General features: G+C 42.8%; 2 protein-coding genes across 3 annotated transcripts; one reads left to right on the top strand and one right to left on the bottom strand.

The window, feature by feature from the left end:
* The first annotated feature begins 2,418 nt into the window (after positions 1-2,418).
* Positions 2,419-6,427, top strand: aimp2 (aminoacyl tRNA synthetase complex interacting multifunctional protein 2). 2 transcript variants are annotated; one of them, XM_038699456.1, is made up of 4 exons: positions 2,419-2,573; positions 4,026-4,244; positions 4,605-4,839; positions 5,554-6,427. In XM_038699456.1, exons 1-4 carry the CDS (start codon positions 2,559-2,561, stop codon positions 5,940-5,942), a joined length of 858 nt encoding a protein of 285 aa, XP_038555384.1. In that variant the 5' UTR covers positions 2,419-2,558; the 3' UTR covers positions 5,943-6,427. The 2 variants fall into 2 exon arrangements, with proteins under 2 accessions (XP_038555384.1, XP_038555375.1); XM_038699447.1 differs by having other exon boundaries at positions 2,427-2,687.
* A 1,524-nt stretch (positions 6,428-7,951) lies between these two features.
* zgc:161969 (uncharacterized protein LOC569044 homolog) lies at positions 7,952-10,750 on the bottom strand. Its single transcript, XM_038699436.1, has 2 exons — positions 10,417-10,750; positions 7,952-10,096 (listed from the first exon to the last, which is right to left on the bottom strand). The coding sequence occupies exons 1-2, from the start codon at positions 10,606-10,608 to the stop codon at positions 8,369-8,371; spliced, it is 1,920 nt and encodes a 639-aa protein (XP_038555364.1). The 5' UTR covers positions 10,609-10,750; the 3' UTR covers positions 7,952-8,368.
* Between the last annotated feature and the right edge of the window lie 1,825 nt (positions 10,751-12,575).

The raw sequence follows: 12,575 nt of genomic DNA, 5'->3' as shown, positions 1-12,575 counted from the left end.
TCAATAATAACCTCTCTGTAAACAACATCTCGTTCTTTAAAAGATATATTGATGATATCCTCATGGTGTTTAAAGGTTCTGAGGATGAACTTAGGGGATTTAGTGAATACATCAAACACTTATCCAACTCTGCATTTCACTATGGTACACAGCCTGACAAAAGTTCAATTTCTGAATCTTTCGATCACAGACAACTAGAGACATCTATTTATCGAAAAGGAACCGACAAGCACTTATTGACCAGGCTGTGGAAGAAACCAATAGAAAATATAGGAAAGAATTATTGAAGCCTTCCCCTAAACCTGTTGAAAACAGAACAACATTTGTGTCAGAATATTGTACTATCTCTAGACAAGTTAAACAGATCATAAATAAACACTATGAGAATGTGACCTAAATTTGAACCATTTAGCAGTGTCTAGACCTCGTTTTTGCTTCAGGAGAGGCAGAAATGTCAGAGATTTTTTTGTCAGGTCCATGTATAAAGAACCCACTCAAACTAATTAGCTTTTACTATAGCTTTATGGGAACTATAGCTGTGGCAAACGTGCACATTGTTCAAACACATCTGACACAAAAACATTTAACCATCCACATTCAGGAAAGAAATACAACAAAAATGAATTCATTAATTGTCTGTCTACCCATGTTGTCTATATATAGATGGTCTACATAGCACACCTGTAAGTGTTTTTGTAATTTCACTGTGTGAGCCTGAAGAAGCAATGTGCTTCAATTGCTCACAATAAAGGTAGTGAAGTCAGATCAGTGTGCGGTTTGCTTTTTGACTTTACACACACATATATATATGTATATATGTATATATATACTGTACTGTATGTATGTAACTGTGACATTTTTTTAAACCTTGTGTTTGAGCTTGCATGGGTACCCACGTGTGCATGTGCGAGTGGATGTGTGAGCATTGTGCTGTGGCCAGCACAATGCTCTTGTAAAGTCAAATCAGTGTGCGGCAGTTTGTTTTTTGACTTCTCATAGACTCATCCTGCTATCTACCAGCACCTGATTGTTGTTGCTGTGCTTGGGGGAATTTCTTTTTACATATATATGTATTTGACAATTTTATTACCAAGCACCTGCTCATAAAAGGGCTATGAGGTTAGAAACAGCTTGCTAAAACTGCGCTTGAGAAGTTGACTGTGTATTTTTTAAATGCAAAAAGACTAGAATTTCACATTCCTTATTTTTGGTCAAACTGTTGCACAAGGCTGAGCTCATTTTACAGCACGTTGTGGGGAACCGTGGATCCATGCTTGATTCACTGCAAACATTTTAAATGGATTAACTAATTTCATCAAAATGTAAATCCACACTGAATGACAGAAACCGGCAGCAGCACTGCTCTCTGTGGGTTGAAGATTTCACTAACTTTGCACTTCTGACCACGCCCTGTTCCTTGACGTCACCGCAGGTATGCTGCCCTAATAGGAGATGTAAAAGACCTCACAAGATGTTTTCTCTTGTATCAAAGACAAGAAATCTTACATTGAACTGCATGTGGTCACTTGTAATGAAAGCAAACATTTTGATCACTAGCAAGGACCATACCATAGAACAAATATTCACTATCTGCAAATACAACAAATACAATTATTTCACAACATTCAAATGGTCAGCTAAACCTTAGTTTGCATCATCATCAGTTAATCAGGTCTGTCTTTGTAAAGTTATGGTTAAGTTCACAAGTTCACACCAGTGTGCAGTGGTGGAATGTAACCAAGTAGCGTACAGTTAATCAAGTACTGCAGTTTTTTGATTACTTTAGTTACTTTGCAGCTTCAGATTATTCATGCGAACTATAATCAACTAATAGATTATTAAGGTTTAAGCCATCTGGTACTAAATAAAGTTATTGAAAGTATGAAAGTAAGTGAAGTTAAGTCCCAATTTTAGCACATGCAACCTACACATTAATGTATCAATAATTATGATGAAATAATTCTGCATATGAGTGCTTTTACTTTTGGTACTTTAAGTAGGCTATGTTTTTATTATATTGTTGTACTTTTACTTACGTAAGATTTTTAATGCATGACTTTTACTTGCCGCGACCCTGTACGCAGGATAAGCGGTTGACGATGGATGGACTTTTACTTGTGACAGAGTATTTCATCTGAGTACTTATACCGCCAGCCCTCTGCCGACAGCTGACCTCCTCTATTGCGTTTGCAAAGATGGGCCGTGAGAAATGATGCTGTTGCGTCCTCTAGTGCAATCTGAGGTGGTACATGCAGAGAGACGTGTGGTGGCATGTAATGCGATTGTGAATGTGTGAACATTAAAGCAAAAACTAAATTAAAAACTCATCTCCTCTACAATTTAATAATCTAACATGCAGATCTATTCTCTGTCTATCTTTTATCTATTACTTCAAGTCGTCTTTAACTTTCACCGGATGTGACGTCACTGCGGCCTCTTTCCTGTGTGGCCGGGAGCTGCTGTTAGCTGCTGCTGCACCCCAGAGGACCCCTGTGTAGCGGGATTTTGTTTTTGTTTTTAACTGTTTGTCTCTGACAGTCCGCTAACTGTCCTCCACCATGCCCATGTACCAGGTAAAGCCCGTCTGTGGTGGTCACATAAAGACTGATTTACCAACCTGCATGTACAAGTTACCAAATATCCACGCGCAGCAAGGGAACAGCTGCCCCTCTGAACACGCTCTTCAGGTAACTGTTGACCCATTTCATTTCGACATAGTTTATTTTTTCAACTAGTTGGCTTGTATTTGGCTCTCGTTGTTGCGCGCAGGTCGTCTTGTTTCTCACGCACTGATACACGCGCACGGTGTTTTAGCATTAGCTGTCTTTAGCCGAGCTAGCTGGCTAACTTATTAGCTTGTCAGGACAATGAGTAACGTTACTTCTGGCTGATGCTACAATTACTAATTACACGTCTCGGCCATCAACATTTAAAGGTTATTAAACGATATAAAGTGCCGACACCATTTAAGTTACGCTATTTTGTCTCCCCCACAACTTGATGCATTAACTGTTAATAATCGTTATTAATAGCAAATCAAAGTATAAGTCATGATGGTGGGACTGTGCATGGGAGACCCTTAATGTTACTCCATTTGCGCAGTACTGGTATGTAACAGTTAACTGTTTACTCAAGCCCTGAACTCAAATACAGTTTTAAAAGTACTTGTCCTTTACTTGAGTAGTAGCTGTGCAGTGGTGCTTTACCTTGTCCAACTGCAACTGTAAAATGCACATTAATGCATTGGCAATATTAATGCAGTATATAATACTAATAGTACAACTCTCAAAGAAGATATTTTTCTGTGTTGAACACATTTTCTTTTGATACTTTGTGTACATTTTATTAATGTTGCTACTAATAGTGGAGTATTTTTTTACGCAGTGTGATGTTGCTACTTTGATGGAAGTATGTGGATACTTCCTGGGGTAGATTTTGTGGAACATATCGCCAGTATATAACCTAATCTGATGGTTTAGTCTGTCCGCTGAAGCAAAATGGATGACGGTTAAAGTAACTTCAGTATTTATCTCTGCGATGCTGCTTTTTTATAAGGAATTCTAAGGCTATATTTTGCAAGGCAGGAAGCATAAGAGACCTGTTATGACAAGGGCTTGTTGATGGCTCAATCAAAGGTACTGACAGAAATTGTTAGTCTAACACACACTGTACACCCTCCACCCACTTTGTGCCCAACATGATCCTGTTCTAAATGTGTCTGTTAATGTGTGGTAACGGGTATTACTCGGGGTTTTCAGAAGTAATACTTTGTACCATTTGTTTTTCGGAAAGCATTAAAACTTTCACTTTGGATCAAACTTTGAACTGGGGCCTGGGGTGTGTTTTAATCGACTGTTTTATAACTTTAAAAACACTTCCTCGAGAAAGTGGTACGTACCGAAGTCCAACCGGGTGGCGGGTGTGCAGACTGTTAATATGTTAAATATGTTCTCAGTACTGTCTCTGTGCAAGGTCAGTTAAATGTGGTTTCAGCCAAACTGAGCGATCCCTCTCTGTCTCCCCAGAATGGCGAGGTGGACCCAGCGGTCAAAGCACTGGAGGCCCGGCAGGATGAAATCATGAGAAAACTGTACGAGCTGAAAGCAGCTGTCGAGGGCCTGGCCAAGACGGTGACCACCCCAGATGCTGATCTTGACCTGACAGTAAGCAGCAGCCTCTCCTCCCAATGCTCCAGCTCCACAAATTTCAAAGGTGTCGCAGAGCTGGACACACTACTGGGCAAGGTGAGAAATATGGTGGGAAGAGTGCCACTCTGCCTCCAGGCATCAGCACAAGTGGAAACTGTATTTATTAGCGAGGCTAGATTTTATCCTACATCAACCATCTACTAGTGGTCACTGCAGTTTCTCTGTGGCAGTAGCAGTCTGTAGATGTTTTCCTGATCACACCCTGTTATTACAAGTTATAAATACTATGCAAACATGCAGAACCTGCTAATGTTGGGAGTCGTCTTAAAGCAGATATGAGGGTGTGGACTGATTACAGTCTATTTGTTAAGCTTAGTAATGGTAGACAAATGTAATACTATTTTTATTTTGGACGCTGCACCTATTTACCTCCTTTTCTCTTGTTTATGCCACAAGGACCTCGGTGCTCTCCGCGACATCGTCATAAACGCCAACCCGGCTAAGCCACCCCTGTCCCTGCTGGTGCTCCACAGCCTGCTGTGTCAGCGCTATCGGGTGCTCTCCACCGTCCATGTCCACTCCTCGGTTGACAGTGTGCCGTCACAGCTCCTGTCCTGCCTCGGCCCACGACACGCAAACAGCTATGCCCGCCAGATGTTCCAGCTGGGATTCACCCTCATATGGAAAAATGGTAAGGAACAGTGAGAAAGGCAGTGTGTGTTGGGGGGTATGGGCAGAAGACGAGGAGTGTAGGAAGACTCAAAGTGAGGCGGAAGAGAGGATTTTATCCTTGTGTACTTGTTTAGGGAGTGCAACAAATGCATTCTTGCACTAATGTGTACTAACAGTTGCATGCACAGAGCGCTTTTTAAATCAAATCAGAAGGCAAAATTTAGTATGTCTGTGCTCTACCTATACCAGTTTTTATTTGCCGGTGCCAGGCAGTCCTGATACAACCATGCTGTTTAATTTAGATGTCATTTCTTGTGAAAGTGTGTAGGCGGTTTGCTTCTTTTTCTGAGATTATAAAACTAATTACAACACCTATTGCCCTGCCAAAATTGTTACAACAAATTATAACAGCTGCAGTCACACAAAGCCATTTGAGTAGGTGGCTTTTAATGAGTGTGATTAAACCAGAATGTCTTTCTTTTTTTTTTTTTTTTTTGTAATATGCCAGTAATTTAATTATAAAGAATAAATCTTTGCAGCCTTTTAATTTGCCAAAAATCATGTTAAGGTTTTTTAATTACATAAAGTCAAATATAAATTTGTGTCATTGTGTTTTAGGAGTGCTTTTTATATCCATTGCAAGCTTTGTATACATGATATCATATTGACACGATCTTGATGTTGTAATTACTTGTTTACCATGAGACATGTTTATATTTTGAACAATCCACAGTCCCCAAACTGCAGATGAAGTTCAGCGTCCAGAACATGTGTCCCATCGAGGGCGAGGCCAACGTGGCGCGCTTCCTCTTCAAGCTGCTCGCTCCCTACCCCAGTGATCCTGCTCTCGCCACGCTGGTGGACAGCTGGGTGGACATAGCTTTCTTCCAGCTGGCAGAGGGCAGCGCCAAGGAGCAGGCCACCGTCCTGCGGGCCCTCAACTCCACTCTGGGCCGCCACCCCTGGCTGGCCGGGCCAGAGTTCTCCCTGGCCGACATTGCCTGCTATTGCTGCGTGCTGCAAAGTGGCTCGGCCTCCTCAGCTCCCGCTCATGTCCAGCGCTGGATCAAGTCCTGTGAGAACCTGGGACACTTCAGCTCTGCCAAGCTGCTTCTGCAGTGACTGGGGCTGTCCAGACTCCAGAGGAGTTTCTTACCCAAGCAAAGTGAGAGAAGGGCATTAGAATATTAAACTATCCCAGCCATGTCTAGAGCACCTTCTAATGCTTCCTTCCTTAGTGTACTATATCACTGAACTGACAAAGACTCCGTTGAAGCAAAATGGATGACGGTTAAAGTAACTTAAGTATTTATCTCCGTGATGCTGCTTTGTATAAGAGATTCTAAGGCTATATTTTGCAAGGCAGGAAGCATAAGAGGCCTGTTAAGACAAGGGCTTGGTGATGGCTTAATCAAAGGTACTGACAGAAGTTGTTAGTCTAACACACACTGTACACCTTCCACCCACTTTGTGCCTAACATGATCCTGTTCTAAATGTGTCTGTTAATGTGTGGTAACGGGTATTACTCGGGGTTTTCAGAAGTAATACTTTGTACCATTTGTTTTTCAGAAATCATTAAAACTTTCACTTTGGATCAAACTTTGAACTGGGGCCTGGGGTGTGTTTTATTCGACTGTTTTATAACTTTAAAAACACTTTCCTCAAGAAAGTGGTACGTACCGAAGTCCAACTGGGTGGCGGGATTGTCATTTATAAACTGACAACATATTGTCATCCATTGACTTGTTTCACCTGCTGGTCTTATCCCCACGCAGCTGTACCTAATCCCACCATACATGAAGTGGAAAGCAGGGATACACAAGAACGCACACCTTTTAGAAAATCTCTGCTCCACCTGGCTTGTAAAAAATAAAGAGGAGGTAATCACCTATAAATTATAACATTACACTGAGGGGGAAGTCCTCATTCAGACTCTTTGGCTTCAGTGTTTGTAATTTATATCTCCAAAACACCTCGTCTTTGTGAGAGCAGATCAAGGTCAGATTTTTGCATTCCAGCTGAAACGATGTCACTTAAAGAACTTATTTTATATACAACATTTAATACTTCCTGACCCTTATTCACTCGGTGTGAAAGTAGTGAAAAAAATCTAAGCCCATATAAAAACCTTAATTTAAACATTTTCATTACATGTTCTCACAGATACGGAGCTATAGTTTTCTAAATGTAATACGGAAAACTCAACCAGATTATCTTAAAAGCTACAAATTGTTTGTGTCCACGATCTTAAAGTACTTTTTAAACTTCAAATGTGATTTAGTCATGCAGCAGTTGGTGACGTATATTAAAGCATGTGTAATGTAGTTGCTGCAGCTTTTTTTGTCCGACACCAGCCTGCTGTTCGCTATTTCCTTGTTTACTCTATTTTTTACTGCCTCATCCTGTTCAACGCTGTGCAATTTCCATCTAGAATTGTATTCTTTTGTAATGTGACAATTGCATTTTCTGCAGCAATACTTTAGCTACGCACATTTACTGTGTTCTTTCCCTGGAATCAGTTGTCCAAGCAGCAGTTTGTCCTCATCAGCTTATGCGTTGTTGAATAGAATCCCAAGACCCTGTCTTAGTAGATCTTGGTGGATCAGTTTCACAGCAATCCACTGATGGGAGTTTAATTTCTCTGCCTTTCTGGCAGTTGCAGGCAAGATCATTTACACATAACGAGAATATATACAAATGGAGTCATACATACTATGTTGAAATGAAAGAAAAGCAAATCCCTGGGGTTTTCACACTCTCACTGGAAGGGTTTCGCATCTTCAGAAAAGTCATATTTTCGACAGCTCAGGTCCAGACAGACTATGTGCGTGTGTATTTGTATGCTCTGACAGCCTACTGTTGGCTGCCTGCCAAGACGAAAGCTCTTAACTGACATCTGGGCACATGGTGAGGAAAACACTGGGGACTCGGCAGCACTGGAAATATTGGTGTTTGTGTACCGTCTCCTTACACACACACACATTCTCAGGCTACTTTGAAACAGTAATCAGTATCTGTTGATGCAGTCGGGGCTGCATGCAAATAAGGCAGCCTATCCCGCGCCGTCGCTAATCCAATTACATTTGCTTTCAAAATGGTTTTCATGAAAAAAGGCGAGACACAGAAAAACTGGCTGTTTCCTTGTCTCTTTATATATGATATAAAACATACAGACAGGGAGATGCATTGTCATTGAAGAGCTGTAGAAAAAAAAAAAACTACCTTAAATAAAAGACAATCACTTCAGTTTAACCCTGTGGCTACTTTAAATCACAACAATAGCACAGATAGAAATATGCTTTTGTCAGTATATTCAGTCCTTGAATGCCATTGTCCATGATTGTCAATTTGATATTTTCATTAGGCCATTCAGGAGCGGGAGATATAATGCCTACCAAAACAGGCAGGGGAGGAATATAAGAAAACAGATATCTCTAAAATTTGATTTTACTCAGCGGTTTTCTGTAAGGATGTTAGCACAATGTGGTTTGATTCTGAATCAATTAAAAGGCTGAGCGAGCGAGAGAGAGAGTCACTGTCAGTATATTCACTCAGGCACCAAATTGCACACGTTGCTGTTGTATCTCAAGAGCTGAATGCGTTCAAAGTAGTCGTCAGTCAGAAAGTTTCTCTGTGAGGTGACCAGGTTGCCTTTCTGACTGAAGAGACGCTGGACAGGAGCCGTGGACGGCAAGGTGGTGTTGTATTTTAGGAAAAGCTGCTTCACTCTGGGGAAGTCCTGCAGGCACTCCAGGCTCTTCCCTGTCCCTTCGACATACTTGCGGATCTCCTCCATCACTCCCCGCTGCTGGATCTGAATGGCAGGCTTCACTGGCCCGTAGCTGAAGAAGTCATCCTCAGATTCAATGGTAGACAAGTTGCGACTGGACTTTGCCTCGGTTGCATTACGCAGCGTCACGTTGCAGGGCTCCACCTGGGACGCCTCTGTGGCCAGCAGGGCGCACATCTCCTCCCTCTCAGACGCCGCAATCCACCACAGGCGAAACTGTGGAGTCGTCGCCGTCGCAATCTTTGCTTCTGTGCTGTCAAACAGCTCCTGGAACCGCACGTCAATTGCCACCACGATGGCGTTGACGACGTCGCCAAAGTAATTCGCTGCGTCTTTCTGCTCATTTAACTTGTTCTTCAGACTGAGTACGGTCGGGATGACCAGACCCAGGTAGCATTTCTGCTCCGCTTGGAAAAGTTCTAGTGCAAAAGCGAGCGGGTGGAACACGGTCACATATTCTTTCAGGAAGGCCATCTCCTCTGGCTGCATGCGCGGGACCTCCAGGCGGGCGCACAGCTCCGTCAGCTCTCGCTCACTGAGAGAGACAATCTTCTGCACAGCACAGTACTCCACATTCCAGCGTATGACAGCAGGGACAACAAGTGCCATCTTCCCTATCTCCTCTGCAGCATCCATACCGACCTGGAGATGGTGGCATTTGCTCCATATGGCGTACACCTTGGCCATCACGCTGTAATGTAGCTGGCACATGGGCCCTTGTGACACAGCCTGCCAAAAGTCCTCAGTGACAATCAGCTCGAGGGTGTGTGATGCACAGCGCTGCACAGTGGGCAGAAACAGCAGCATGTCCTGCTCCGGCTCCCCCTCGAGGACGGCGCTCACGTTCTCGTAGAACCCAATGTCGTCGTCGCTCTCCGTGCTGTCCACCGCAAACTCTTTGAACACGCTCATAAAGGGGCTGCCATTATCGGTGACCGTGGTCTGAACTTTGCTCTCAATATTGTACGCCACATGGATGTCATGTATCCGTCCGGCGATGGTGTCGTACGTGATCCTGCCCTGCAGCCGCGCGAACCCCAGAGCGGCGGATTTCCTCTCCAGAGAGCCTGGATCGATCCAGTGACAGGTCATCCCGAAGAAGCTTCTGTTGTTGGCTGTCCAAATGTCGGCTGTGGTGCACACGTACTGGATGTTGGCGAGTTTCGCCATCAGATCCTCCCGCATCCTGGAGAAACCCTGGTCCACCTTTGTAAACAAGGTCACCCTGTCCATGGACTTTAGCCCTTCAGTTAAGCCTGCAATCAGCCTCCTGAAGCCGGGTTGCTCTAGCACATAAAACGACTGGCAGTCTTCCACGATGAAGTTAAAAACTAGCTCATCGATCTTTGCCTGGGTCAAGCATTTGGAGATGATTTCTGCCTTGAGTTTCTTGAGCTGGCAGTGCCTGCTTTCCTCTCCATTGTGCTCTTCTCTCTTCCGTCCCCTCTTGGCATCAGGCCTGGCCTCACAGCCCAGGTGTGTTCTCTGAAAGGCAGAACATCCGACAAAGTTTCATGTTAGTTGCTGGAGGTGTGCCGTTTGTGTGTTCTGAGTTTTCATAAGTTTGCCAACTTCAACTGCAATGACAAAAAACCCCACAAAAAAACACCTGTGCAAAGTAAAATGATTGGGGCTTTTTTTTCCCAGCGACGTTGAACGTAAAAGAGCCTCCAGCGCCACGAGTACCATGCAGCTACAATGTAACGTTATTCATCAGCAGGACAGCTATTCATTCATGACTCTTTCAAACATTAAGCTGACGGGTACAGGAAATAATGCCAGGGAAACGACTTTCTGTAACTTACATCTAAATGCTTCTTTAGGTTTGATGTTGAGGTTTTCGACGTGGACAGCAGATTGACCCTCGGCAGACATAGATTACACTGGACGATGATATTTTTTCCTTGATCTGCCTTGTACGTGAAATGGTGGCGATATCGCCAAGTATGCATGGCCGATTTAGTCTCACCGTAGGTCTCATGCTGATCCACATCCATTTCGGACGCTATCTCTACTGTTACCGACGTCTTGAAATATAATAAAAGTAGCGTAATCCGATTTAGTAATCGTGATTACACGTAAAGTAACGATGGCGGTAGAGAAATCCTCATGAAAAGGGGCAGGCCTTTGTTCAGATGTTGCCCAGGAAACGAACAAGGAGCCAACACCGTCGTCACTGTTTTGTTTTGCACATGTGCATTGAGAGACTGCGAAAGCGACCAGAAAAGGCACGGTCGAGCACTACGCATGCGCCCTACACACGTGGGCGCCCACGCCGTCACGTCACGGTCCTGTCCTTGTGTTTTTTACTCGCATACATGGTAGTCGTACTTTTACCAGCATTTCCTTTTCCTCCAGTATTGCAGCGAGTTGGCGCCACCATCAGGGCTGCGGAAGGAAAAATGCCACAACCTTTTAATGGACACACAAAGCAGGCAGAAACCCTGCATTAAATGTTAAAGTACAGGAGTATTGACATCAAAATATACTTAAGGTAGCAAAAGTGAAAGTACTCATTGTGCAGAATGTGGTGATAATGGTGTTACAAGGGAGAAAGGAGGGAGTTACAAACTCAATTTCACTACTAACCTGTAATATTGTAAAAATAAATAAAAATGGAATAAACAGATGCAAGTTATGAAAGAATAATAGAACAATGTGTAGAGAAAGAACAATGTGGCAGATATGGGGGGGGGGGCATGATTATTAATGATGCAGCTGGGAAAGGTAGGGCTAATTTCAACTACTTTATAAACTGGTGGCTGTAGTTTAATCCATAATAATTCACCATAAACCACTACTTGATTTATATTTTGTATTAACAACCTGAATCTGCAAAGTAACTAGCAACTAATGATGTCAAATACCTGTGGTGGAGTAGAAAGTACAATATTGGCATCCAAATTGTAGTGGGGCATAAGTGTAGCATAAAGTGGAAATATTCAAGTAAAGTACCTCAAAATTGTACCTAAGTACAGTAGCTTGCAGTAAATGTAGTTACATAAAAACGCATCTGAGGGGCATATACAGAAATAAGCAAATTATAAATTAAGAAAAAAAAGTATCAACCATTGCTTTACATAATCGATAACATATGTAGATTCTAATAGCATAAAAAAAAATTAACTTTGCTTAGATGTTTCACTGTGCAGAATGATGCATGTGCACAGTTTGACACTAGGAGGCTGTTTTTCACATTCATCTGCTGACAGTTATCTGCACACCTTAAGTCTGAATTTAGCAAGAAGAAGTACGAGCTTTGCTTTGGGACATCACAACTAGTTTGGGAGCCAGTCGTGGTCCAGTATGTAACCTACACATGTGTGAGTGTGGAAATGTGAAACTTTCCACATATACTTGTGCACATACTTTATACTGAGTGTTTACTTACAATCAGGCAGGACACATAATTGTTTTATGGAAAACCCGTATTAGACACTATCATTCCAAGCATGTTAGGAGTATTTTCATCTTCAAATACGTCTGGAGGGGATCTTTAAAGATTTGAAGTACCTTACAGATTAAAATTGACACCCTAATTGTATTCATTAATTCATCTGGCAGCATGTGGGAACTTGGCTCTAAAAAAGAATTGTCCTAATCTCATACCACTCTTTCTTCCTGCTCAGACTACTTGCCATATAGTCCATATAATATTCGGGGGGGCAGTCTGTTAAGCCTTGGCTTGGAAACCGGTGGGTTGCCAGATTGAGTCTAGCATGACCCATGCCGAAGGTGCCCCCTGAGCAAGGCCCTGAACCCCGAACTGCTCCCCGGGCACCATGCGATGGCAGCCCACTGCTCCTAAATAGGATAGGTTAAATGCAGAGAACAAATATCCCCTTCCCCCTCCCTTTACAGAATTTCCCCCCGGGGATCAATAAAGTATTTCTGATTCTGATAATATGACATTGTATTATTATTACATAACATTAAGGCACATAAAACCCTGCGTCCATTACCT

Source organism: Micropterus salmoides, unplaced genomic scaffold (assembly GCF_014851395.1).
Source record: "Micropterus salmoides isolate LMB-PRFRI ecotype aquatic unplaced genomic scaffold, ASM1485139v1 Ms_hic_scaffold_10, whole genome shotgun sequence".
NCBI lineage: Eukaryota > Metazoa > Chordata > Actinopteri > Centrarchiformes > Centrarchidae > Micropterus > Micropterus salmoides.
This window is presented reverse-complemented; position numbering and strand designations above follow the sequence as displayed.

Excerpts from the sequence above, each read along its gene's own strand:
- aimp2 (XM_038699447.1), top strand. The coding sequence starts at position 2,559 with ATGCCCATGTACCAGGTAAAGCCCGTCTGTGGTGGTCACATAAAGACT. Across the intron at positions 4,245-4,604 it reads TGGACACACTACTGGGCAAG|GACCTCGGTGCTCTCCGCGA; the intron begins GTGAGAAATATG and ends TTATGCCACAAG. Across the intron at positions 4,840-5,553 it reads CACCCTCATATGGAAAAATG|TCCCCAAACTGCAGATGAAG; the intron begins GTAAGGAACAGT and ends AACAATCCACAG.
- zgc:161969 (XM_038699436.1), bottom strand. The coding sequence starts at position 10,608 with ATGGATGTGGATCAGCATGAGACCTACGGTGAGACTAAATCGGCCATG. Across the intron at positions 10,097-10,416 it reads ACCTAAAGAAGCATTTAGAT|AGAACACACCTGGGCTGTGA; the intron begins GTAAGTTACAGA and ends TCTGCCTTTCAG.